The following is a 26,716-nucleotide window of genomic DNA, read 5'->3' as shown; positions in this document are numbered from 1 at the left end:
ACCAAATTTTCACTAAAGACATATTCCAAAAGCCCTTTAAACCTGCATTCCAAAGATGCCTTTGTCCTTTCTTTGAGCATTTTCATTTCTTTATAATTGTATATTTTAACTTACCTGGATCCTTGCCAGAATGCCGTGCTGAGTCGCAGGGGAAGGGGAAGGGGTTTGGATGCATTTCAAAACTTGCCTTGTGCTACTCAATCCCTTCTCCCTTCATCCAGTCTCCTCAGCTCTCAGCTCTCTACTTTATGCTCGATTAAAACACCTACCTCCTCCACTGATGTTAGCTCACCTCAGCAAGCAATTCTCAAGGTGAGCTCTGTCCCTGTGTGAGTGAAGGAGCAGAAGGGAGGAGTTTTGAGCGAGAAGGAAGGAGGGAGCTGAGAGCTGAGGAACACGGATTAAGGCAGAAGGGATTAAGCAGAACAAGAAACAACTAGTGTATTTGTTGTTTTGTCTTTTTTATCATTTAAGTCCTTTATTTTAAATATACCTAGTAACTTTTCTAGAAATGAGAACATGTGACAGGAAGTTAAGGGGTGTGGTTTGCTGGGAGCTAGGAGAAAAACTAGGGCCAAAGTTTTCTCTCCGGCACGAGGCACAAAGATCTGGCAGGGTATAAGGGAAGAGGCTGGCCATTTATAGACCGCCAGGTGGCCAGCGCCAATGGTGCTTTAAATCTTAGATAGCCGGCGTGCGCGCCTTAGGAGGCAGGGACATACGTGCTGGAGTGAGGAGACCGTTGCTGGAGCGCAACGAGGTAAAAATCCCTGCTGATGGCGCAAGGGGGCACAGAGAGGCACAAGGATGCGCCTGCAACCCGGGACATGGGTCACAGGAGCACCTGTGCTACATGTCAAAATTGTAAAAACTGCTCTGGCCAATAACACAACAAAATTTCCAGAAAAGGGTTACACCTTTTACACTACAGCCATTTTCTGTTTTTCACGTTTTTGTTTTTTAATCCCCTCCTTCAAAAAGCTAAAACTTTTATATTTTCGCCTTTACACAAATTGCACTTCCTAGTGGCTCCATTTAATATTCCACGCAATGATTAATGGTTAGCTGGAGAAAATCCCAAATGCTGTGAAACTGACCAAAAAAATACATTTACACCATTTTCTAATGAACTTCATTTTACAGCTTTTATTGTGTGGTACAAATGACACTTCCCCTTTAATTGTGGCTAGGAATGATCTTTATAATCTTTATAAGCTTTATAGTTTTTATTATGTTTTAATAAAAAGGTTTCCACATTTTAGGGCTAATTGTTATCAGAGCAATGGTATTTTTGATGAAAGTCATTATCAGCGCTTTCTTAGTACTGTGGATGGTCTGAATTATTCTATCCAGCAGTAATTAAATTAAGTGCCCTTTTGCTCTCCATTAAACTGAACTATAATTTATCCAGTAAACTGCCAGATTAAATGAAGCATGGGTTGTGCTAGCATAGGCTGAATAAAGTGTTTTCTCCTAATGGCTTTCAATAACCACACTAACTTACAGCTTTAAGTATGGATGATCCACTCTGCTATATAAGCTTTCTGTACAAAAAAGCAACATCATCAAAGTTAGCAAAAAGGAAATGTAAACATTAGCCACTGCCTTTCATAAAAAATGTGTAATGATTTATTGGGATGCGATAGAAAAGTTTAATCCCATCTGTGTTCTTAAAGGGAACCAGTCATTAGATTTGCATAGTTCCTATCTCCAGAAAATGAACTTTGTAAACCTACCTGGCACCCTGCAGGGAATAACAAGAGGCGTTTGCTAATCATTTGAGTCACTGTTTGACTCGGCCGATGTCCTACGCATCTCCCTCTGCTCTCTCAACTCTGCTCCGCCAAAGGGAGGAGGGAAGAGGAAGAAGCAGTAGACATGGGCTAAATCACAAAGCGGGGCACATTTACTAAGGGCTTTGCACCGCACTTTTGTTGGACTGTGCACGTTCTTCAAGGCAAAAATGGCTTGCACAGGTATTTAAGTGTCTGTGCTGCTATTGTGTCACACACAACCCTTTTGTAGCACAGTTGTGCTGGCTTCCATGCGACACAAATTAGAGGGCTTGCCGTTAAAGGTATGTTAAAGGTGCACCACAAAAAAGATGTTGAACTCTGTCGGGCAAGTCCGGGGAAGCGTCAGATTCATGATTTCTGGCACACGATCTTAGTGAATCACTGCATGCAGCATTATACACGAAAATAGCACTTTTAGTGCATTTTCCGTCTTTCTAAGTAAATGTGCCTCAGTGACTCGCATATATAGCGCACGGCTCTAGTGCCTCGCTGCTCCTTCTGGCAGGTAGGCTTACAAAGTTAATTTTCTAAGGACAGTATGGATGCATTTTTTTGATAAAAACAGTGTGGACAATAGTTAGCAGAGTGCTATGGGAACCTAGGTTTTTTTGTGAAAATCTGATGACAGGGTCCCTTTAATTGCAGTTCCTTCTTTAATGTACATTGACTTTAAAAGCAATATTTAAGATTTCATATGGAATATTCAGATACCAGCAACATGCTGATTATGGGTATGCTGATGATGGGTATCATTACCAGCCCAGTTCACAATCTGGTGGGTTCAAGCAGTCAACCGGCCATGACATTTGTGCTATACTGTTGATAGGGGTAACAGAAATATGATGCAAGGACTCCCATCCACTGCAGTGTGCTCGGTCCATGGGATCTTATTAGCACACAGGTCCGATTCCACAGACCAAACACACTTTGGTGCACGGGGCCTTGCTCCCATTTGGCTCTCAAGATGTCTTCATTTACTAGCGGTAGGAACAATGTCTGCTATAGGCCAAACTGTGAAAAAAAACATATTCAATAAAGTGCAAGAAAAAGACTAAACACCAACAATGTTTTTACACCCCAAAATTTATTAATAACAAGTCCACTACGAAACTAGTGGTGCATTTATTTACAGTCATAGTATATTTTACAGTGCTGTACTGTAGACATGGGTCAGGATAAACATTTCTAGTATCTGTTTCACTGAACACAAGTTTACATTACATCTGCTTTTACATCAGGTAGGACCAACTTTCAGCTGGACTTATTTCTCTTAACTGGAGGCTGCCAATTTGTGTGCCTGGCATCATATAACATCTGTTATCTACTATTATAACCAGGGCATTTTGTATTTACTACTTACACAAGTAAATATACAAAATGGCTGATGTCTCTATAAGGTTCGCAGTCAGGGGTGCCATGGTGGGCACTTCCGGTGACTGAGAAAAGCATGCTACAGAAATCTGACTAGAAAACTATGGGAGGCACTTTCAATGTGTGTAGATAACTACAGGAAAACTTTTACTGTACTAAGTTGAGGGAACTAAAAGGAGATTTTCCTAGGAGGCACTTTTACTGTGTGTTGAGAGTATTATTACCATAGTGGACTATTACTATTCTAAGATATGAAGAGGACAGTATTATTGTGATGGAGCAGTAGGTTTGGGGTATAAAATAGGCATTTATAATATGGCAGGTTAGTGAGGGAGTCTATCACTTTGTGATATACAAGTAAAGACCATTAGTGTGTGGGGCATTTTGCTATCTGTTTAGCAGTATTGTGGTTATTTTTCTTAGATTTTGCCAGTCACTCTCTTCATCCTTATTTTCACTATATACCTCACTTTCTTTTACCTCACTAGAAGGGCTGGCTCCAGGTTTCAGTAGGCCCCTGGGCAACAGAGCCTCAGTAGGCCCATTTGCAGTGAACTCACATGGCAGTATAAAAAAATTAGAAACTAAAACAGTCTCCTGTTCCCTAAAATATTCCCTAGTTTATTATACCAAACATACCCACTCATAGTTATTTTATTTAAAGCCCCCTCAGACACTATGGATTCATTATGTACAGCCTTATGTGGGCCCTCCCAGCAGCTCTGGGCCCCGGGCTGTGTATGCCCAGCGCTGGCGCCGGCCCTGCTCACCAGTCAGGCTCCGTTATTAATCATAGCTTGTCTGCTCTAAACTATTATGATTGGTAAGATTTTACTTTCTACTGGGAATATAGAGTACAATTAATAAATTTTTTGGTATGGATTTAATTCACAAAATTCTGCAGATTTTCCTGCCAAAGAAAAACTGCACAAGGTGCATATTACTGACTTTGTACTGTAAATTGTTCTGTAAATGCCCGTTGCAATACAAAAGCCTTCTTCATCCTGTGCTATACAGAATGAAGACTGATCACTAGTACAGTCAATATATAATGGCTCCAATTTATAAATAGTGAGCCAAACTGCACTACGTGTGCAGACTGCACCTAATTAATGAAGACTTGCCTACATAAATGTGGGGAATGGTGCGAATCCACACCGAAACGCCCCCTTCGGTGCACAGCATGTTGCAGCATGCATAGTGCAGCCGCGACACAATACTGGCAGAAACAGTTCATAAATACATGCGCAGGTAGATGTGGAATCTACGGCAGAATACTGGCACAGATTGCTTAATAAATGTGGGCCATTGTCTGCACTCTTGCTGCTGATGCCTACATTTATATTTACAGGTTAATCTTTCCATGCACTTAGTAAACTATTTATTTGTTTAATTACACTGTCAACTCTGATAGCTGACATCGTCCAGTCACACACTAGCAATCTGCCCAGGAGAGAGGAGAGGCAGCCAGTGAGGTAACTGTTTATCACAGTCAGAAGGAAACTTCAGATTTACTATAAAAATAGTATTTTTTTTATATAAGTTCTTTGGATGGCATTGGCAACTGATATCACTGTAACATCTGTTTTGCTACTTGTATCCTTGTTCATATTTTATCTTACTTTCTGTCGCTCTGACGACTGGATTTCGAAAACTTTGATAACTCCTACAATTGTAGTGCTCTCTGGACATAAATACTGCAACTCATTTTAGCCTCAAGTTGCAGACAGTTGTAAACATTTTACTATATAGATAAAAAGAGAAGAAGGCGCTTCCTTGTGTGTTATCCTGGAATGCAATACAATTAATGGTCAATGGTACTTACCTGACATCCAGGATCAACTCTGCCTTGAGCTTTATATATTGATGTCCAATGCTGCATCTAGTCCATCCCCTGATCCATGTCTGGGCTGTTAGAAAGATTTTCCTAGTCAAACTGGGAACACACTACAACTACAGACACCTGTGCAAAATCACCCATGTGCTGGTCAAATCCCATATTTGTGTGCAGGAGGCCTAAGGCCTCATGCACATGACCTGGGGGGATGTATGTACTGCCGCAAGCTTGCGGCCTTACATACGTCCTCCTTAGACAGTTCTGGCGCCTGAGCTCGGTATGGTGAGTACAACAAGTGCTCAGTGTTCCGAGCAGTAGCCGGCTATTATTTTCTATGGAGAAGGCCATACTTTTGTGTGCATGAGGACTTAGTTTGAAAAAGGATACTCGAGAATAGCACTGTGTACTTCTCCAAGATACTCTTGATATGGTTCTATGTTGATGGAAAAATTGTGTTGAGAAATGTGTGTTTACCAATTTTATCCATTTATAAGGATATACCTTAAAAATAAACAAGATTTTATCAACTGTAGATAAAATGTAGAGATTTTGTATTTATTAAACAAGAAACTGTGAAATATCCCATGGTCATAACTATTCAGAGCCTTTGCTGTGAAACCCAAATAAAACTAACATGCTGTCCATGTCCTTCTGATCCTGCTTGAGATTGGTCTACCTCTTCATTGGAGTCCAGGTGTGTTTATTTAAAGTGATTGGACTTGATTAAGAAAGGCACAAACCTGTCTATATAAGACCTCACAGCTGACAGACCTCATGGCTCTCATGTGCCCTGACATGCACGAACTGCCCATGGAGCTCAGAGACAGAATCATGGCAAGGCACAGATCTGGATAAGGTTACAAAATAATTTATGCAGCACTCAAGATTCCTAAGAGCACATTGGCTACATAAAACCTCTTCCAGAGTGCTCTGGAACTCAGACTGGGCCAAAGGTTCATCTTCCAACAAGACAAAGACCCAGACCTTATGCACATTAAGCATAACAAAGCAGTGGCTTCAGGACAACTCTGTAACCATTCTTGACTGACCAGAGCCCTGACTTAAACCAATCTTTGGAGAGACTTGAAAATGGCTTGCACCAACATTCACCATCCAAACTGAGGGAACTGGAGATGATTTGCAATAATGAATGGCAAAGGATCCCCAAATCCAGGTGTGAAAAAAACTTGCTGCATCATCCCCAAGAAGACTATTGGCTTTACTAGCTCAAAACAGTAGTTCTACTCAATACTGAGTGAAGGGTATAAATACATGTGACCATTTAATATCTTAGTTTTTCTTGTTTTTAGAAGTTAGCAAAAATATCTACATTTCTGTTTTTTTCTGTCAAGATGAAGAGCAGTGTGTACATTAATGAGCAAAAAAATTACTTTTTTGATATTTCCAAAATGCTGCAATGAAAAGAGTTAAACATTTATACGGGTCCATATACTTTCAGTACTGTATGTTGGAGAAGTACACTGTGCAATTTTTCCCTTTTTACAAATGAAGTTGGACCAGGAAGTGCAAGGATGTATAGAACTGTGGCCTATAATAAATTACAAGCATCCAGAAAGCTTCACCAGAGGTCATCCTGAGCAGAGAAGTCGTGCGGTGTCCATTTAGAAACTATGAGTCGTTTATAATATGGATTTTCTTAAATTGGGGCTTCTTTTTATTCAAGTTTTTGTTTTTTTTATATACACTGCAGCAATTGTTTCCACATAAAATTTGACATCTTTGTCAAATTTTGAAAATCCTGAGTGTTCACATGTAAAATCTGCAGCAATTCATGCAGATTTTCATGAAAGTTATCCCCTGCATAACATATGCATCATATGAAGTGGATCTAAAATGATGAAATAGACAAATTGATCATGTAAATTAAAATGCTGCAGATCTTAAACCACCGCAGGTTATGTTCTGCTGCCGATTTAATCTACAGTGTATGGTTAAAATTCAGGAAAATCTTTTGGATATGCAGATGCTGTAATACGTTACAGCTTTCTTCATATTGATCATGTTATGCATGTTATTATAACAGAAAAAATATCTGCAACATAATGGCAAGCCCACTTCCCTGTCCCCTGGCCCATGCTCACCTCTCCACACTCCTGTTCCCGTCCCGGCTAGGCCGCTCACGCATCCCTGCTCCCTAGGGCGTACGCACTTGAAGATTTAAAGAGCCAGCGCACCGCGGATTGGCGCTGGCACTTCCGGGTTTCCCATAAAAAGCGGCATCTCCCATCACTCCTCACCGGATCTTTGATCCCAAAGCGATAAGAGAAAGCTTTCGGTTCCTTGCGCTGTGTTTCTGTTCTCGTTCTCTGTTCCTGCGTTGATCTCTTGTTGTGACCCCGGACCTGACCTCTAAACCTTTGCCACCTGCCCTGAATGCCTGGCGGTGCCTGACCTCGAACCTGGACTGTGATTCTGTACCTCGACCTTGGCTGCCACCGCGGACTAGTCGTATCTGTGGAACGACCTGCTGGTACCACGCCGCAGCAAGACCATCCCGCTTTGCGGCGGGCTCTGGTGAAGACCAGGTGCCACTTAGATCCCAGTCCCAGGTGTCGGCTAGTACCATCTTCCACAGTGGTCGAGAGGGTCCAGTGACCCCGAGTCTTGACAGTCATGCAGTACCTTGTTGCTGTTAGCATACTCTTTTGTATTACTTTCATCACCAGGCCCACAAATGTGGCACAAATCGGATAGCACTGGCCCCAGAGCTAGTTCTGCCTATTTCTTTAGATGTTATAACACAAGTACATTTAGGATGACGCCTTTGAACCTTTAAACCTAACTTAACACCTTATTCTATGCTCTACATGACATAGGATCACAATAAAGGATCACCAAAGATTACAAGGTATTTGCACATCAGTAGTCTCATTTAAAATGTTAAATATGGTCATAAGGGCGGTGTGAAGCATAATCCTCAGATCCAGGCTTCATAGGTGTTAATAAAGCCCAGAACCCCTCAGGCTAATTTGCGTACAGTCTTTCATCCTGGTGGTAGATGTCCTTTAATAGATCTATTTTTATTATGTATATCAATTTACAAGTCTTATGTAGCAGACCCATAATCTCTCTCTAGTGGTGGGAACAAGTAGTAAACATTTTAGTGGTAAAGGGTTCAAGAGTAGAAAAAAAATATGAAAGAATTTTAATCGAAAGTACTGCGTTTCATGTATATAAAAAACCTAAGGCCCCTTCCACACTTGCGTTTTTCACGCGTGTTTTCTGCGCATGCTTTTGACGCGCAGAACTTGCATTGCACTCTGACCCATTGTAATCAATAGGTCTTTTCAGACTTGCAATTTTTTTCACGCACACACGCGCATTTTTTTTTACGCGCGTTTAAATCTCGACATGCTCTACTTTTGCAAGTCACGCTGGTGAAAAACGCACCATACAAGTCTATGGAGACGCATCAAAAACGCATTGCACTCTGAGACACTTGCAAGTGCAATGCGTTTTTCACGCATCAATTGCCATAGAAAAGATAGAGCTCAGTCCTGAGTCCATTTCACGCGCGTTATCTGCGCATGAAAAACGCATTGAAATTGCATTAAAAACGCGTGTGAAAAACTGAGACACTGAATAAACTCTGACTGAAAACTGATTGCACTCTGATGCAAAATGTGCGTTTTTCACTGACCAAACACTGATCGCACCCTGATCAGACTCTGACGTGATCTGCAATGCAAGTGTGGAAGGGGCCTAACAGTGTTGAATTTAAATTTTCGACATGATCCGCCACTCTGCACTTTTGTTCCACAGATTAAGTCTCACCAATAGGATTTGTCATCCCTGCAGCCAAATACTTGTGAATCCTTACAGATATAAATAATAATTTTTCATGGAAAAATTTTAGTTTAGTAGGTTCAATTAATCCACTACCCTGTGCTGGGCCCAGCATCAATCAATAGATCCACTAGATCCAATCCAAGAGTAGAGCAGAAGACAAATATCAACTCTATAAGCTGCCAAACAATAACTTCTGACTGTTGCATAGAATTGAAAGAAGCAGAAATACATAATCCAACCAGCCACTCTATGGGGCATATGTTCTCCATTGAAGGTGGGCCCAGTATTTAGGGTCTCCCCAATAATACAATGAGCTATGCCCTATAACCCTTTAAATTCCATGCCTGCAGGAGATTTATAGCTCTGTTTCAGATACACTGAGCTATATTATACAATTAAACCACTTATCGGAATGTAGAGGTTTAGGTATCAAGTCAAAGTGGATTTTCAGGTTAGTGATAAAGATGTTCCTCACCAATCAATACGCTGAGAATGGAGTCATAATTTTGGCTCCACCCTCTGTTTGTTTTTAGTGCAAAAAGTATCTAAATGCTGTCACTGAGGGGTCAGACCATTACCAATCTGATGTTGAGGACCTAGCTCACTGCAACGACCTAGAAAACCCTTCTAAGGTAGAAGCAGATCTGATGAATCTCAGAAAAGTTAATGCTCTATGGTGTGACCTGGTAATTTGTTTTCTCACATGGTCCCAAATGAATGTTTACTAGCTGTCCTCGGTTATATCAAAGACACACAGTCTTATTTATTCATGCCCATCAGTCATGTCTCTTGTACTATAACTTCAGTAATGTAGCATACAGAATTTCAGCACCTGAATTTGCCTGTAGTCTGGTAAATATAATAAACGTATGTATTTAATCTGAAATTACAGAAAACAACCAAAACATTCTAAAATATCTAGAAAACAGGCAAATAGCTTAAAAAGGGGACCTTTTCAGCAAAACTAACCTACTCTAAGGATTATGTCTCACATGCCTTTGCTTAAATGCTTCAAAGAAAGCCATAACCCCTCTTCTTTTACTTGTCCCACTACTCTTCTGCAGAGTGTGACCTGCTGAACTGAATGGTGAGATCGGAGAGTCAACCGATGCAGTCCGCTTTATTTTCAAGAGAGATCTTCCGGGTCCACTTTTTGACTTCATCCTTGATGATGTGGACACAACACATTTTTGATACTGAACCTATATAACACAAACACATATGATGAAAATATGACCCATTGATTTTTCACTGTATACATCATGACAAATTCATCATATTATTTGTATCTGTACATTATACTTGTATCTGACACATAGAAAGAGAAATGAGACAGATCAGAGATTAGAGAAGATGAGATTCATGAGATGCATATTACACACAATGACATAGTCAGCTCTGCTACATCTCTGCTCTGCCATAACACACTATCAGATCTGATGTGCCTCCCTCCCCCTCCCCGGCTAAAGAACTTATCAGCCTGTAGCTTGTAGCTCTCATCACGCTGATGTGTTATTTGCCAGCAGGAAGTCAGTGTGTATCAGTGTGAGCTCATTCTGGAATGCAAAGGTGAGGGCTACAGGGAGAACAGAGAAGAGCTCAGCTCCACAGCACAGACAAGATGTGTGCCAACCCTAAAGTCAGAAAATTCAGGGTCAGAAATCAGGGGGAACTGAAATTGTGTACACCAGGACAGATAGAAACAGGTTGGGCTGTGAAATACTATATTTTTGTTAATAACAGTGAATTAGAGAATGTGTTATTTTGTCATCCTGAGTACATATAAGAAACTTGTCTTCGTGGGAATACCCATTTAAAACATTCTGCCATCTGTATACAAACTATGCAATAATGTGATAAGCCTGGCTTTTGTATCATGTCACCAAGAAACAGATATAACACTCACCATACAGGCAGCCTGCACAGCCTCAGATACATGTCCGGCGTCTGGTTCACACCAGAACACTGTGCACTGAAAACACTGTTTGCCTGTATCCATAATTAATGCAAATGTGTGCGGGTCTTTTCCAATGCCGATAAATGTCACATATCGAACTTGACCCTGCCAGATAGGTTCCTCTTCTACCTATAAAACATAGTATACAAAACTGCATGCATAAGAATAGTAATATAGAAAGAGTATATATTTCAATATACATAGAGGATAAGAAATCACTGGAGATAAAAGTGTCATGTTAAAACACATCCTAAAGAAAACTTGTTATATTTAAATTCTCTGTACAGGCGGTCCCCGACTTAAGGACACCAGACTTACAGATGACGCCTAGTTACAGACGGACCCCTCTGCCCACTGTGATCTCTGGTGAAGCTCACTAGATGCTTTACTAAAGCCCCAGGCTGCAATGATCAGCTGTAAAGTGTCTGTAATGAAGCTTTATTGATAATCCTTGGTCCCATTACAGAGAAAAAATGTTGAAAATTGAATTGTCACTGGGGCAAAAAAATTTGTCTGGAGCTACTGTACAATGGAATGTCCTATTACATTTGTAGATGTAAAGCGCTGCATAATATGATGGTGCTATATAATTACCATATTTTTTGGACTATAAAGTGCACTGGATTATAAAGCGCACCTAAGCTAAAACATCTAGTTTTGCATATAAGGCGCACCGGATTATAAGGCGCACCTGATTATAAGGATGAATGACCAGCAGGTGGCAGACCTGTGCACAGTTCAAGGCAGCTGTTGTCTGTAAGTACGGTTCATATGTAAGGCGCACTGGACTATAAGGCGCACCTTTGATTTCTGAGATTTCTGAGATACAAACCATCCAGCAGGAGGCAGTCATTTTATATAGTGCATGTAAATGACCTGCACTGGTCCCACTGTACATTAGATATTCTACTATTCCGCAGTCCTTCACCACAATCTTGAAAAGATTCCCAATTAATTTTTCTAATGGTGCTGACTTTGTAAGAAGGATAAGTCTATTTGCAATTATATTAGACGCTTCTCTAGACTGCTGAGTCATTTCCATGAATCTAATACTGCAAGGCACTTCCCATTCCAGGAACTGCAGCCCAAAAAGAGGTAAAATAAGGATCTATCTAATGCAGTCTTATACATTCATACATTAAGAATTCACCCGCAGTCCTTGAGTTGTGCTTCACTATAGAGTCTTTAAGAATATTATCCACCTGAGTTATAATATTGTGTAAAAAGCTAGGGCCCTGTAGATATGTATTATGCTTATTTTCATAAAAACATAGACCCATCATCTTTATATATTTAATCTTTTTATAAAATAAGTAACAATGCACCAGATTTATCTGGGGCACTTTGCACATAAACATAGGTATTTATGTAGTATTTGCTCCAGTATTGTGTCGCGGCTGCACTGTGTACCTAAAGGGGCGTTCCGGTGCAGATTCACACCGGGAGCCACATTTATGTCGGAAGTCTGACATAATTGTGGCGCACACCCATTAAACTGAGTGAACCAGAAATTAACTAGTGCACTCAGTTTAGACACTATCATGCAAGTGTGCCAGATTATTGAAAATAATAATCTGGAGCACACATAGTGCAAGTTGCCTCAATAATGATAAATCTGGGCCAGATTATTAAAGACTGGTGCACGTTCCTCCATAACCTGGCGCATGCGGCGATAGCGCTTACAGTACATTCACATGCCCATCTGGGGGGATATATATGCGGCCGTGCACCGCTGTTCGCTATGGAGGGGGGTGAGGGTCACGTTTTCCTCTCCAGCGCACAGGCTGCGGCCAGGCATACGGCTGTATAAATGCACCCTTAAACTGAGTGCACCAGTTTTTTTCTGGTACACTGAGTTTAATGGGCGTGGACCACAATTATGTTAGACTTCTGACATAAATGTGGGGCCTAGTGCGGTTCTGCACCAAAACGCTCCTATATAGTGTCTGCCAGGACACAAAACTGGAGCAAACACTACATAAATACATGTACAAGCAGTTTGCGCATGTATTTATGTGCAAAGTGCCCCAGAAAACTGGCCAAGATGGAAATCTGAGCCAATTTCTTTCAATGCTAAAACAGAGAAGCACTAGATTCCTGCAGCAGGAGAAGGGCCCTGGGAGATATTTAATTCTGATCCTAATAATCTAAAGGAAAAGAAAATAAGTTCACCTTTGCCCCCTTATAGGCTCTTCTAAGAGATACATTTGTTGCTCCATTGATACATATGAGTGGGCTCCATGCCCAACAGCAAAGACTTCAGAGGAAATATGCTGTCATGAAGATGTGGTGCATATTTTGTTATATGCAGACATTGGCCCCATGTGTGGAGTGTGTTACCTCTCTGTGTTGTACAGTCAGCACTGTATCAGTCACTTCAATAACAGCTTCTGTCCACTGTTCCCTGAGTGTTGTACTGATCATGTTCTCTATAGTCGTATTTAAGATATCCATCCCTGAAAGAACAACACAGACAAGTTTGCTTTAGACGTGCGTTATATAACATCTGCAACACACATGATTGGAGAACCCAAAGTTTTATGGGAACCCTATAAGGCTGCATTAATTTTTTTGCACAAATGGGAATATGTTGCCACCCTCATCACCGCCTATATATCAATTTTCTAGAATTCTACCAGAATGTTTATTTTGTGGAACAGATTAGAAAACATGTATATTTGGAGCAGCCTGGGGAGGCCACTAATCCTGTAAAGGTCAATTTAAAAGCAGTATAACATAGGTGATAATATTTCCATATCATGTTCTTCTGTGGGAGTTACAAAAACGGCCTGCCCCCGCAACTGTCGGTCCCCATCGGAGCTCCCTGCCAGAAGTAGCATTAGAATAGTACTCTATGTGGCCTGAACCAGCTGCTCGAGTACTATACCTAAGAAGACACAGTCAATAGCATATGCGTCTTTGAGACACATCGGCTACTGATACAGAGTGTTATGTTGTAGGAAGACTTTCTTGGATGTGCTGAACTCAGGAAGGAAGCGTGGCGGCATCATGATGTAATTACGCTGCCACGCTTTCCTCCATTTCTGTCCCGCAGCAGATAAAAGTCAGGACCTGGCTTCTATACTGTAGAACTAGTCTACACTGTATTGCAGTCATGGTTGTGGGTTACCGGCTACAGGTGGGTGCCCCTGTGACAATTCACTACACATTGGAGCACCTGTGAATATTGGCTACAAATGGGCTATGTGAGCCATTACTGTATTGGCTACTGTAGGGGCACTATAATTATATTGGATACTGTGGGGGCACTATGACTATGTTGGATACTGTAGGGGCACTATGATTATATTGGCTACTGCTGGGACATAATGGTGAAATCAAGGGTAGCAAAAGAATAGCACAATGTTAATAATAGGTGGAAGTGGAGATGAAGTGAGGATCCTAACATTTTTTGTGTCGATAAATCTGCAAAGACATGATATGACAGGAAGAACTTGACATGGCGGCCAGAAGAAGAAAAAAAAGAGGTTTCTCTGATCAAAGACAACATAAGTAGAGAGACACCCATGGCCAATCACAGCCATGGCTAGTTGCTAGGGGCATTAATTTGCTGAAATGACTGTTCGGCCTCCAATCTGACAATATGTCCAGATCGCACAGCCAAAACGCTTTTCTCTAATCATCTGTCATTAACTGCTGCTATTAGTTCACTATGATTTTATTACCTTCTTCTACATGGTGACAGTCTTATACTGTGCCAGGTGTATTCTTCAGCATCAGATACTTTGATAAATCTAGTGCAGTATAAGGCTGTCTGTCTCACTCTTCTTCAATTCCGGCCCTGTATCTTTTTTTGCCACTGGAGACCAGGAGTAAATGGAACCCTTCCGCTTACAGCCATTTTCCATAGACTCGCAGACACAAAAGGTTTCCTACTGTCATACTTCTGTTACTTGTAACAGAAAAAAATGATGGTGTAGTCGACATTAATTTACAGATGTTAATCAAGTAGGCATAATGGACCTTACCGTATTTTTCGGATGATAAGGCGCACCGGACTATAAGGCGCATTATGAATAAAGGCCAGCTACGACGTCTAGGTGCATATATAAGGCGCACTGGATTATAAGGCGCAGGTTCCTGTGGGCTGCTTGGGTTAAAAGGGGGTCCGTGGGCGTGCTTTGGATGCCAACCGGAGAGGTCGCAAAGAGAGCCTGCTCCGCCACCACCTGTGGTAAAGCCACTCTCCACAGCAGTGACCCGGCAACTGTCAGCACCCCGAGTGCATACCTACGTGAGCAACACCCCGAATAGCTACGGACCGTATTCGGCACCATCGGCAAGGACACAGGGAGCAGAGGTGAGCGGTCACACAGGGAGATGACACCGGGTTAGAAGGGGGTCCGTGCACGTGGCAGATGAAGAAGTTGGTTCGCGCTAGGGCGCCTGTTGTTCACGCCCCAAGTGGTCTGCAGTTCCCGCTGGAGATTTGCTGTGAAGGGGCCGTCTCCGGTAGCGGGGACCTATGTAAGTAGGATCCACTGCCCTCCTCTGCCTTTCCTCCTCCAGTCACTGCCGAGTCCCCCTCTGGTACTGCCGGCCATGCAGGGTCGCAGCTGCGGCTTTGGTCTCTTCCTGCTACTGCCCTGCTCTGATGCACGGAGGGGCACAATGTTGTTATCCCGGTGCCAGGGCACCGATGTGGGGTATTGTGCCCATCAACAGTGTGTGCAGGGTGTTGGCAGAATATTGCTGGCGTAGCCCGGCACACTTTGGATTTCTAAGAAAATTTTAGGTGTTTATGTGCACCTTATAGTCCGAAAAATACGGTATGTGTCTGCAAGCCTATGTTAAATCACAGAAAGGCTTCTATTTTCTGCTGATCTCTGTTAATCATATTCCATAATGGAAGAAGATAGTGGAAACCCCAATTTAAAAATCCAGACTGGTGGGGGGCCCACAATCTTTATGCACCCTGGTGCCCATGGTGGCCTTAATCCGCCTCTGAGAACAGCATGTTAGGTAGTTTCCATCTTCTGCCTCTTGACAGACTGCTGTTTTGATCTTGGCTATGAAAGGCTGCAATAGGAATACCCCTCTAAATTAAAGGCTTTCCTCCATAAAGTTAAGTACATACAGGGTTCCTGCATATTGCCATATTTCAGAAAATGGAAGCATACTAAATTGGAGGTACAGATTCTCCCCTTGCACACAGGGCTTTGCATTTTCCTATATTAGCTGTAAATTCAGTAATCCAGAATATTTGATAATCTAGCACCAAACAAGACCCAAAAAATGGACCACTAAATGCTACATTATGTATGCTTAAAGGAAACTTACCACCAGGATGAAGGATTGTTAACCAAGCACACTTACATGCTGGTGTGTGCCCCCTCTAGCAGGATCCGCTTTTTTCTTAGCTTCTTATGCCCTTGTTTTTACAGAAAATAGGATTTTAAAATTATGCAAATGAGCCTGAGTGGCTCCAGGCTCCACAGGTGTTAATTGAGCCCGGAGTCCCTCAGGCTAATTTGCATAAAATTTAAATCCTATTTTTGTAAACACAAAGGCATAAAAGAAGAGAGGATCTTGACAGAAGGGGCACACACAAGTGCGCTTTGATTACAATCCTTTAACTTGGTGGTAGATATCCGTTAACCCCTTACTGACGCGTAATGTAGCTGTACTTCACACGTCAGCTGCTGGTGCATGGAGAGAGCTCATGGGCTGAGCCCTCTCCATAGCCAGTAAGTGTTTGCTGCATACTGCAGTAAACACTTACCGATGAAACCAGCTAGCAAAGCTGCCAGTGGCATTAAGGAGCCAGTAGCAATCTGTTGCTATGACAGCCTCAGGTCACACAAAGACCCGAGACTTTCACTTCGTCTAGATTTGCACATTGTAATATATGATGTATAAATAAATATACCTTAGTATGGCAGTATTTGGTAAGATCAATCAGACAACCTAGACTTAAAGTACCCAAAGGGGTCTGAAAAATATATAAAAAAACAAAAAAAAAGCCTGAAGATTCAAAACACCCCCCTTTCCCCAGAACTGATATAAATATAAACACTAAAAGTCATAAACATGTTAGGTATCACTGCATCCCAGTATCTGTCTCTTGTTCTTTTCTTGGTGCTTGTGGTATAGTACGCCCTGCAGTAGCCCTGTCAGCTCAATCTGTATAATAACTCACCCATTGGCTTTGAGACGGGCATGCTGCCAAGGTAGAGCACTTCATGTCTCTGAATGGACTCTCGCACAGTATCCAGAATATCAACTACAACAAGAGAAAAAATGAAATGTACGTCAGTACAACTATCGTCTATGGCTACAGTCATTCAACAGATTATTGCAGTGGCTTTGTAGTATCCCAACGTCTATCCACATGAGCTAAAGGGTTATAGCACCGTGTGACTAGTTATATACTATAGTACTATATACTGTTTGCAATGTGTTAACACTGTCCTAATGTGACTTTGCACTTTCGCTATGTAAATTGGCTATATGTAAAATGGAAAAAATTTATTTTGTCCCAACTTATACCATAAAGACTTTTCTTCTGTCTCCTATTCTCATAATAATTTTTTTCATATTGTAACATTGCAGAGACTTGCTTCCAAGTTTACCTGTCGGGAGTCCCCTATGAATCTATCTGTGCTGTAGAGTGTCCAGATTACCATTTAACCCAACCCTGTACAATTCAATGTATCTAAGCCAAAGGGCAGATTCACATTTGTGTATGTGTTATGCGTCCATTACTTTGTTGCTCTATTGTATCCGGTTTGCTTCTGTTTTGTCTCCCTGTCCATAAAAAAAACTGAAGATACAATGTAAGGCTGCATTCACACTGCCTATGGGGGACGTATATATGGCCAACATATGTACGGCATATATACCTCCCCAATAGACGGCAATGTCCTATCTTTTCTCGGAATACGGCACCGTGCCCCATGTTACACTATGGAGAAGGGTGGGAGTGAGCAGCGCTACGGTACGGCGGGCACACGTCAGTGTGAATGTAGCCTAACATTGGTTAGAAAACACAACACCTGGTTCCCCAGCCTCATCAGTAAAAAAAACAGACCTCTCATCAGTTTTTTTTTTCCACATCCGTGAAAAAATAGCTTTCAAATTTTTTCAATGGATCAGTGATTTTTTTTTTAAACACCCTTTGAAAACAATGGCCTAGAAAGGAATCTGTGAAAATCAGTGAACAATGTATGTGAATTAGTGTGAAAGAGCCATAAAACCCATATACAGTACTTAGATTTCTTTCAATACTTATATTTAAAGGTCATCTATAGAGATGAGCGGGTATACTCGTCCGAGCTTGATGTTCGTTCGAGTATTAAGGTACTCGAAACGGCTCGTTGCTCGGACCAGTACTTCCCCTGCTCGAGATCGAGCATTTAATTAAAAAAAACACAGTAAAGAACAATGAAGAATAGAAAAAAACAGTGAACACAGGATCATTTAAGTGAAAAACACAGTGAAGAATAGATTACAGATGTTCGGCACATCTGCTTACTTGGCAGAAGATACGCGCGGAACGGTGTGAACAAAATAGTATGTGAAGAACAATATATATGTGTGAAGAACAATATATACCGTATATTCCGGCATATAAGACGACTTTTGAAGACAGAAAAATCTTCTGTCTTCTCTGGGGTCGTCTTATACGCTGGTAATCGCTGGTATTCACGGCGGCATATTGCAGCAAAGGCTTACCGGTAGCACCCGCTACCGGCAGCTACAAAAAGATAGCGGCGCATGGGCGTTCCGTCTCCATGGTAGCCTTGGGTCTTCCGAAGACCCGAGGCTATTTCGTTTTAACCCCTTCATTACAATGTGCTGATAGCACATTGTAATGAATGAGGATAATCCCCATATACTGCCATACTGTAGTATGGCAGTATATGGTAGGATCGATCAGACAACCTAGGGTTAAAGTACCCTAGGGAGTCTGAAAAATAGTATAAATAAAAATTTAAAAAAGTAAAAAAAAAAATTTATAATAAAAAACCTAAAATTTCAAATCACCCCCCTTTCCCTAGAACTGACATAAATATAAATAAACAGTAAAAATCATAAACACATCAGGTATCGACGCGTCAGAAAATCTATACAAATTTGGTATCCCCTTAATTGTACCCAAAGAATAAAGTAGACATGTGATTTGGGGCGCTCAGTGAAAGACGTAATATCCAAGCCCCACAAGAAAATGGCGCAAATGCGTTTTTTCACCATTTTCATTGCATTTGGAATTTTTTTCCCGCTTCTGAGTACATGGCAGGGAATATTTAATAAAATAAAAATTTAAGGTACAGTATGGTAACATGTACAGTAAAATGGACGATGGTAATGTTGTTGTATGCCTTATGTTTATGAGCGACAGTTTTCCTGCTATATACCTGCATGTCATAAGAATTTAAATAAAAAAAAGGACCATGTTAAATTCAAATCTGTTTTTTTTTAATTTTTACCGGTGTTTTGTATGCGTTGGAAAAGGGGTAGTCTTATACGGCGAATATATCTTAAACTCTATATTTTAACAGGAAAGTAGGGGGGTCGTCTTATACACCAGGTCGTCTTATACACCGGAATATACGGTATGTGTGAGGAACACATCGAAGAAGATGGTGACCAGGACAGAGACATTGGGGAGCAGGACAGAGACATCGGGGAGCAGGACAGAGACATCGGGGAGCAGGACAGAGACATCGGGGAGCAGGACAGAGACATCATGGAGCAGCACAGAGACATTGGGGAGCAGCACAGAGAAATCGGGGAGCAGCACAGAGAAATCGGGGAGCAGCACAGAGAAATCGGGAAACAGAACATAGACATCAGGGAGGAAGACAGAGAAATCAGGGAACAGGACAGAGACATCAGGGAGGGCAGAGACATCGGGGAGCAGCACAGAGAGATCGGGGAACAGGACAGAGACATAGGGAAGGGCAGAGAAATCGGGAAGGGCAGAGAGATCGGGAGACTTCATTGGAAGAAGAGAAGCGGATCCCGGGACAGCGTATCTCCCGACAAGTAAGCAGATGTGCCGAACATCTGCAATCTATTCTTCACTGTGTTTTTCATTGCGTTTTTCACTTAAATGATCCTGTGTTCACTGTTTTTACTCTATTCTTCACTGTTCTTCACATCTGCTAACTGGTCGAGAGATAATATACGCGCGGAACAGTGAAGAATAGATTGCAGATATTTGCATACATCTGCTAACTTATCAGAAGACATTCTTTTTCAATTAAATAACACATTTTATTCCTGAACCATGGTCCCTTTGAAAAATGATCGGGCGGCACGGTGGCTGAGTGAGTAGCACTTCTGCCTTGCAGCACTGAAGTCCTGGGTTCGTATCCCACCCAGGTCAACATCTGCAAAGAGTTTGTATGTTCTCTCTGTGTTTGCGTGGGTTTCCTCCGGGTACTCCGGTTTCCTCCCACACTACAAAAAAAAATACTGTTAGGTTGTTTAGATTGTGAGCCCCATGGGGACAGGGACCGATTTGACATGCTTTGTGCAGCGCTGCGTAATCTGTGTGCGCTATATAAATAAAGAATTATTATTATTAAATGCTCGAGTCTCCCATTGACTTCAATGGGGCTCGTTATTCGAAGTTAAAAGAGTAGATCCTGATAAAGGGGGCATTCACCAACATGTAAGTGTACTTAGTTTATAATCCATGATCCTGATGGTAGATCTCCTTTAAGTAATTGTTAATACATTTCATAACCTGTGGATTTATCTTCCCTAAATAATTAATTTACCTCATTACAAACGCATGATGAAGCCAGAAAATAACCAAAATGACCTCAATGCTGTAACTTTACTGAACTATCAGCACCCTCACATATGGTATGAAACATCATTTTTAGAATTCCCTCTTTCATGTAAAAGGGAACCTGTCATCAGAAATTGGTATAATAAACGATTACCAGTATTTTGTCTAGCAGCTTTACATCTTCTTGGTCATGTTTCTTTCATGGCCCAGCATGGTTCCATAATCCACAAAATCAACTTTGAAGTGTGATGTAAATTGGTTGTATAACGTCAAGCAGTGGGAGAGAATATGGAAGTTAAGCTCTCCCTATCTCAGAATGCCTCCTCTCCTGTGATTGACATCATGCACAGGACTGCTGGAGATCTGGTTAGTGATTTCTCTGAGTGCAAGATCTTCAATTACAATGAAGGGGGCTCTTCTGAGGAAGAGAGAGCTTAAATTCAGTGTTAAAATCTCCACCTCCTTGACTTTATAAAACCACTTTATACTCACTTTATAGTAGATTTTCTGGATGATGCCACCACACTGGACCATGAAAGAAACCTGATCTAGAAGGTATTCAGCTGCTTGACAACATACTGGTAGTGGTTTATTAGGTCAATTTCTGCTGACAGTGACACTTACCCATAGATCCAGGCACTGTGACTGTGCTTATCTTTTTACATTTTTTATATTTGTTATCCATGGCCTCTCTCCTTCAAACGTCAACTTTTAAAATTATGCTAATAAGCTGAAGGGCTCTGGAGGTGTTACCAGAGTCCATCGGTGCTTAGCTTCCTTATTACTCTAACTCTCTGTGTAGGATAATCATATTTATAGGTTGGGCATTTAGGAACACATGGATACCTAATATGTCATGATTTTATCTGTTTATATATGTGTTTTAGGGAAAGGGGCGCCATTTGCTTTTTACCTTTTTAAAATAAAAATATATTTTTTAAAGTTTTATTTTACTTTTCAGGGCCACTAGGCCAAATGACATCCAAAAGAGCTTCATAGAGGCTCCCAGCTGTCACAGAGACAGATCACTGCCCAGTATGGAAATATAAGATTTTAGAAGCTTATAATTTGACATTTTATCAACTAAGTTTATTATTCTCAGAAAGGTGGCCTTTTGTAGAATACTGCATCTTTTCATATAATTCGGATATGCACTACATATTCATGTGAAACTCATAACACCTTATAACAGACTGTTACTTACCTTGTATGGGTAAGTCTTCTGGAGAAATAGTCTCTAAAGTAACAGAACGGGTGATGGAATTACTGGCCACTGCTTTTTCTGACATGATCTGAAAGAAAATAACTAAGATGATATAGACTTAGGACTAGAGTCCTTCGTATACTTTTCCAAGCATTATAACAAATAAAGGCAACAGAGAGCTCATACATTTCCCTTATGACATTTGGTTTTGTCATATAATTAGATGGATATACCGGTAGATAGAACTTGGCATATAAATGAATATTTTCATTTTCAAAAGTATTCATCTAAATTCATCATGGACATGCCTGTGTGAACAAGCTCGAGGGGAGATATATTTGGCAAGAATATTGTGCCAGTTTTTAGTGTCTTAGCAGCTGTGTTGCATGTCAGATTTATCAAAGTGGCTTAGACTACTTGATACATCTGGCATATTAGGTGTTAAGGTCTGCAGTGTGTGTATATGTGACATTTTGAATAGAAAGTTGCAGAAAAATGGCAGATTTAGATGCAACTAGTTTTAAAGTATTTCTTACACTAGGAGGTGTTAGTAGAAAGAAGAAGTGAAAAGAGGAGTAGCTAGTCAAAAGTCTCAAAAATGTGTAAATATGCCGCATCCCAGCCGATGAAACAATTCTGTGACAATCAAACACAAGAAAACTGGTAAAATTACAATGATACCTTCACCTCAGTGTATGTATAGGAAAGTCTATTATACTCCCTCCTTCTACTGCCATACTTATAAAGACTTAGCTCATAAGCTCTAACATACATTAATAACCATTAATAGCCATTAATAACAAATTTGACCAGGGTACTTCAAATGCCATAATAGGGTCACTCATATTGTACTTACCTTGATACCCTGCAGCATGACATGGGACATGTCTTTACATGGCTTTACATCCCCTCCATCTTTGGCAATGAGTACATGTAGTAATGATTCATGAATCCAAAAGATGATCTGTTGCTGGTGATCAACACAGCTTTCTTCATCCAAGCACCCTCCACCACAAGACTATGATCTCTACATATCGGTGCATACGTGAGTGAGCTGACCCTTCCTTTTTTCTTTTGTTGTTCAGTAATGATTCATCCATTGGAAGGCAGCAGGAGACGGGATGAAACAGGTAGTCCCGAGTCCTGCTGCCCACAAGTCATGTGACCTTGGCTCCCAGGGACTTCAGACAGACTTTACCAGAGTGACCATATTAGGGTACTATACTTAACCTAGTAAAGTAGGTTATTAGCTTCTCCTTTAATTATTGTTTATGCTTTGTAAAAAAAAGGTGACAAAGTAAAATCAGAACTGTGGTATACCTTTGAGCACATGTCATGGAGGGCACTGGCAATGGCCTTGGCTGGAACATCACAACGGAAAACGTGACACTTCAGCATGCAGGTGTCTTTGTCATTAGCCACAAATGCAAAGTCCCTACAACAACACACATTTTATCAAATAATAATAAGATTATAAAACTTACTAGGTAATAAATGAACTTTAATGTTAACCAGTTTCCCCAAAACCACCAAATCATTAATGTGCAGGAGAAACTGCTATTTTCCATGTGGGAAATTTTGCAGCATCTTGGTCAACAATGGCCTTAGGCATAAGCCACTTTCTCAAGGCAGTCAATATTTTACCTTATTTTTTGTGAGCCCTAGAGAGAATAATAATTGCATACCTAACATAATAAAACACTTTGTACCTCTACTATTTGGGACCTATTTCTGCTTCTTATTTTTTTGGGTTAATGGGGTTCTTCAGTTTTTGAAAACTGATTGTTGGAATAGGAATAATTTTCAGATTAGCGCAGTCCCAAACCTAGCTACCCTACTGATCTGCTGCCAAGTGTTAGGGGCACATTTACATTACAGGTCAGTGCTGACCCCTTAATTCACCCCATCAAATTAAATAAGACTAAACTGTAATAACTACCACAACCTCAAACATCATCCCAGTAACCTCTGAGAACTGTCAGTACTAACCCGGGTTAGTGAGATGATCCAATACAATTTAAGTCGCTTTTAAGTGAATATATGTTATGCCAAACTATATCCCTGTTGTGGCACAAGATATACAATGTATACATACTGACTTGTCTGGTAATTATAAGCTATATATTTTATTCATGGTTGCCTGGGATGACCTCTATTCCCACATTTTATACCTGATTGTTTATATATTTGAGATACTATTTCAAACTTTACACTAATAAGCACAAATGTAAAAACTTAGAGGTTACAATACTTATCTACAGATCTGTAAATGTGGCCAGTCTACATCTACTACTGTGGAACCTCAGACAGACAAGTCTTGTAGCATTCACATTCCTAATATTTATGTTTTTAACCAAACTACAAGTGTCCTTATACCATTCATGGTATATGATATACAAGTTCAAGTAAATAAATACCACCATTAAATTATACACCGCAACTGATCAGCTGTAAACCAAGAGAGACATATTACATATTTCCATGTGGGCCATAATAAGAGATCTAATAAGTAATATACAGTATATATTTTGAAAGTCAGATAGGAACATATAGCAATCTTGAACTTGTACTATATAATCAGATTCTTACATTCCACATATATAAGCGTAGTGGACAGATTAGCAGTGGTATACGATTCAAAGTTTTTATGATAATTTTAAATTATTTTTATAATTTATTTTTATTTATCACATTTTTGAGTTGCTGCTGTTGGGGCCCAGGAGGTATATTGTAAGCACTGAGATTTTTGCATTTGAATAAAATATTCATCATCTAATTATGTTATACTCACACTGTATTCATGTTCTGAGAAAGGCCTCGTGCACATGACTGTGTATACATGTGGGCCGCAAACAACGGGCCGCATGCTGTTGTTTTCTGCCTGGCGCTGACAAGTGAAGACCTCACCACACCATGAACTTGCTGACACAAAGACCCACATTTACTAAAATCCACGCTAACCGATTCATGATTTCTGGTGCCCATTCTTCATGAATCTTGTGCTCCCTGCACTACTCCGCCAGAGCGCACCAACTTTTTTTTGGTTCACACTTTGCATGATAAATGTGGTTCATGGTCCGACTGAGCACTGGGATGCCCGTTTCAATGCAGAAATTTGTGTTGCATGAAAAATAGTGCAGCCATTCAACAAAACGGTCATGTGGGACACCAATATGGCGCAGACACTTCTTAAATATATGTTCAAGCAGTTTGCACTGAAAAGAAATGCAAAGTCAGCCAGAAAATTGGTGCAAGGATCTTAGTAAATATGGGCCAGAATGTTCACAATGCGGTGATGCATGTGAAATATACCCAATAAAAAGCATATGGGGATGTGAACTAGCCGCATTTTGTGTGCTTGAGGCCTTAGAGTACAGGATTTTACAACTGCAGTGTGCTTAGCAGGAAGAGAAGAGACCAACCCTTTAAAAATACTGATGGAAAATAATGACCACAATACTGCCATGTAAAAGTGCCAGGAGCATTATTTATATGGAAAGCAGAGAAATGATTGACAAAAAAAATATTCTTCACACATATATTCACAAAACCTATTATAATTTTTCTGATTTCCAAATAGGATAAAATACACAGATTGCTGGGGTTCAAAAATGTGGGCTCCCGAGGAAAAAGAGAAAAAAAAAAGCCCAAAGTTTCCTCTGTGATTGAAACGCCAATGTGCATGCGCTACTGGAGCTCATTACACTTCTATTGGGCTATGTAAGTGAAGGTGCAGACAGTTCACATTTACAGATGGACTTTTAGTTACTCTTTATCCTTTGGATATGGAAAAAGTTACTTTTGTGATATATATTTGCCAATAACATATCAGAAGAAAACATTTGCATAAGCTGCTCTGTTTTCTTTCTGTTTATTAGCTCTGAGTGTGAGTTATACTTGTTGACTTGTCCTCCGCTCGGTGCTTGTGTCACATATGAGCTCATAGCAGCTGCCTTTGGGTATAACTTGTTTGTTGTTTATGTGGATCCCACTGGTGAGTCATAAGATGAAGCAGAAGAAATGAACTTTCCATGGTCATATAAAGCTTGGCGCAGGTCCAGGCCAATAGTTTCTGTAGGCATTGCCCTCATTTATAAATGCCTTGCTTTAGTACTCTCACACTTGGAACTAAATTATGTTATGACTGAAGGTGAGAACATTTTGCAACTGCATATTTAAAGGTGAGACTGGCACTTAAAAAGGGACTGTTGTAACATTATACATAGCTGTTATAATATTATACATTGCATCGGATGCCAAGACAAATAAAATCAAAAGAAGGGATGAAAGCATGATTCTGTTCTTTAGAAATATCTGCTTAAACAAGTTTGAAAACTAAATACATAAAGAGGGGAAGAGGGTATGAATCTTAGGACATGGCTGACATTTTGGGCTCCCCTGCACATAAAAAGCTGTGACATTTTGCATGTTTATATCAGTCGCTCCAGTTTTCAAAAGTAATAATTTGGGAAAGGTTACTCTGTTTAGGCTAGGGACAGATAGCATGGGATCGCTATTTTCAGTTGGTTTCTGCTTTGGCCTTAAAGAAGTTGACCATTCTTTTACATAAGTTGCCCATGTACCTTGTGGATAATCACTAAATGCTCATCAAATGATTCAGCATTCCTGCTACTTACTTTTAGTACTGTTTGCAGCCTCTCCATGTTTCTTTGTTTACATGTCTGATGAAAAGAAGGAGCTGTAGCAGGAGAGTTATGGTTTATTCTGCTCCCCCCTTCCCCTTTTCATGTCTATGTAATTGAAGATGGACTGTGAGAAGATAGATATGGTGGGAGATGTCCTAAGGACGGCCTAGAGCAGTGAGAGAAAGGAAGCTATGTATATATGAATCAGGCCGCATGGGGAGAACAGGAAAAGGCTGAATCTCTCAAAGTAGGCAAAGACACAGGAACATGTAGAGACATGTCTAAAAGCAGAGATTTATGGAAAAGTGGTCAACCCCTTTAAGCTAGCCGGG

General features: G+C 40.6%; 1 protein-coding gene across 1 annotated transcript in view; it reads right to left on the bottom strand.

Moving 5' to 3' along the window:
• Positions 1–9,671: 9,671 nt before the first annotated feature.
• Positions 9,672–26,716, bottom strand: part of APBB3 (amyloid beta precursor protein binding family B member 3) — a 56,317-nt gene continuing 39,272 nt past the window's right edge. The window contains exons 8-13 of the mRNA XM_072145765.1: positions 23,059–23,173; positions 21,739–21,826; positions 16,932–17,015; positions 13,112–13,227; positions 10,721–10,900; positions 9,672–10,016 (exon numbers count right to left, since the gene is read on the bottom strand). Coding sequence (XP_072001866.1) covers positions 9,789–10,016; positions 10,721–10,900; positions 13,112–13,227; positions 16,932–17,015; positions 21,739–21,826; positions 23,059–23,173 — 811 coding nt within the window. The 3' untranslated portion in view covers positions 9,672–9,788. The remainder of the gene's footprint in view (positions 10,017–10,720; positions 10,901–13,111; positions 13,228–16,931; positions 17,016–21,738; positions 21,827–23,058; positions 23,174–26,716) is intronic.

The sequence above is a fragment of the Engystomops pustulosus genome, chromosome 4 (assembly GCF_040894005.1).
Source record: "Engystomops pustulosus chromosome 4, aEngPut4.maternal, whole genome shotgun sequence".
In the NCBI taxonomy this organism is placed as follows: Eukaryota; Metazoa; Chordata; class Amphibia; order Anura; family Leptodactylidae; genus Engystomops; species Engystomops pustulosus.
This window is presented reverse-complemented; position numbering and strand designations above follow the sequence as displayed.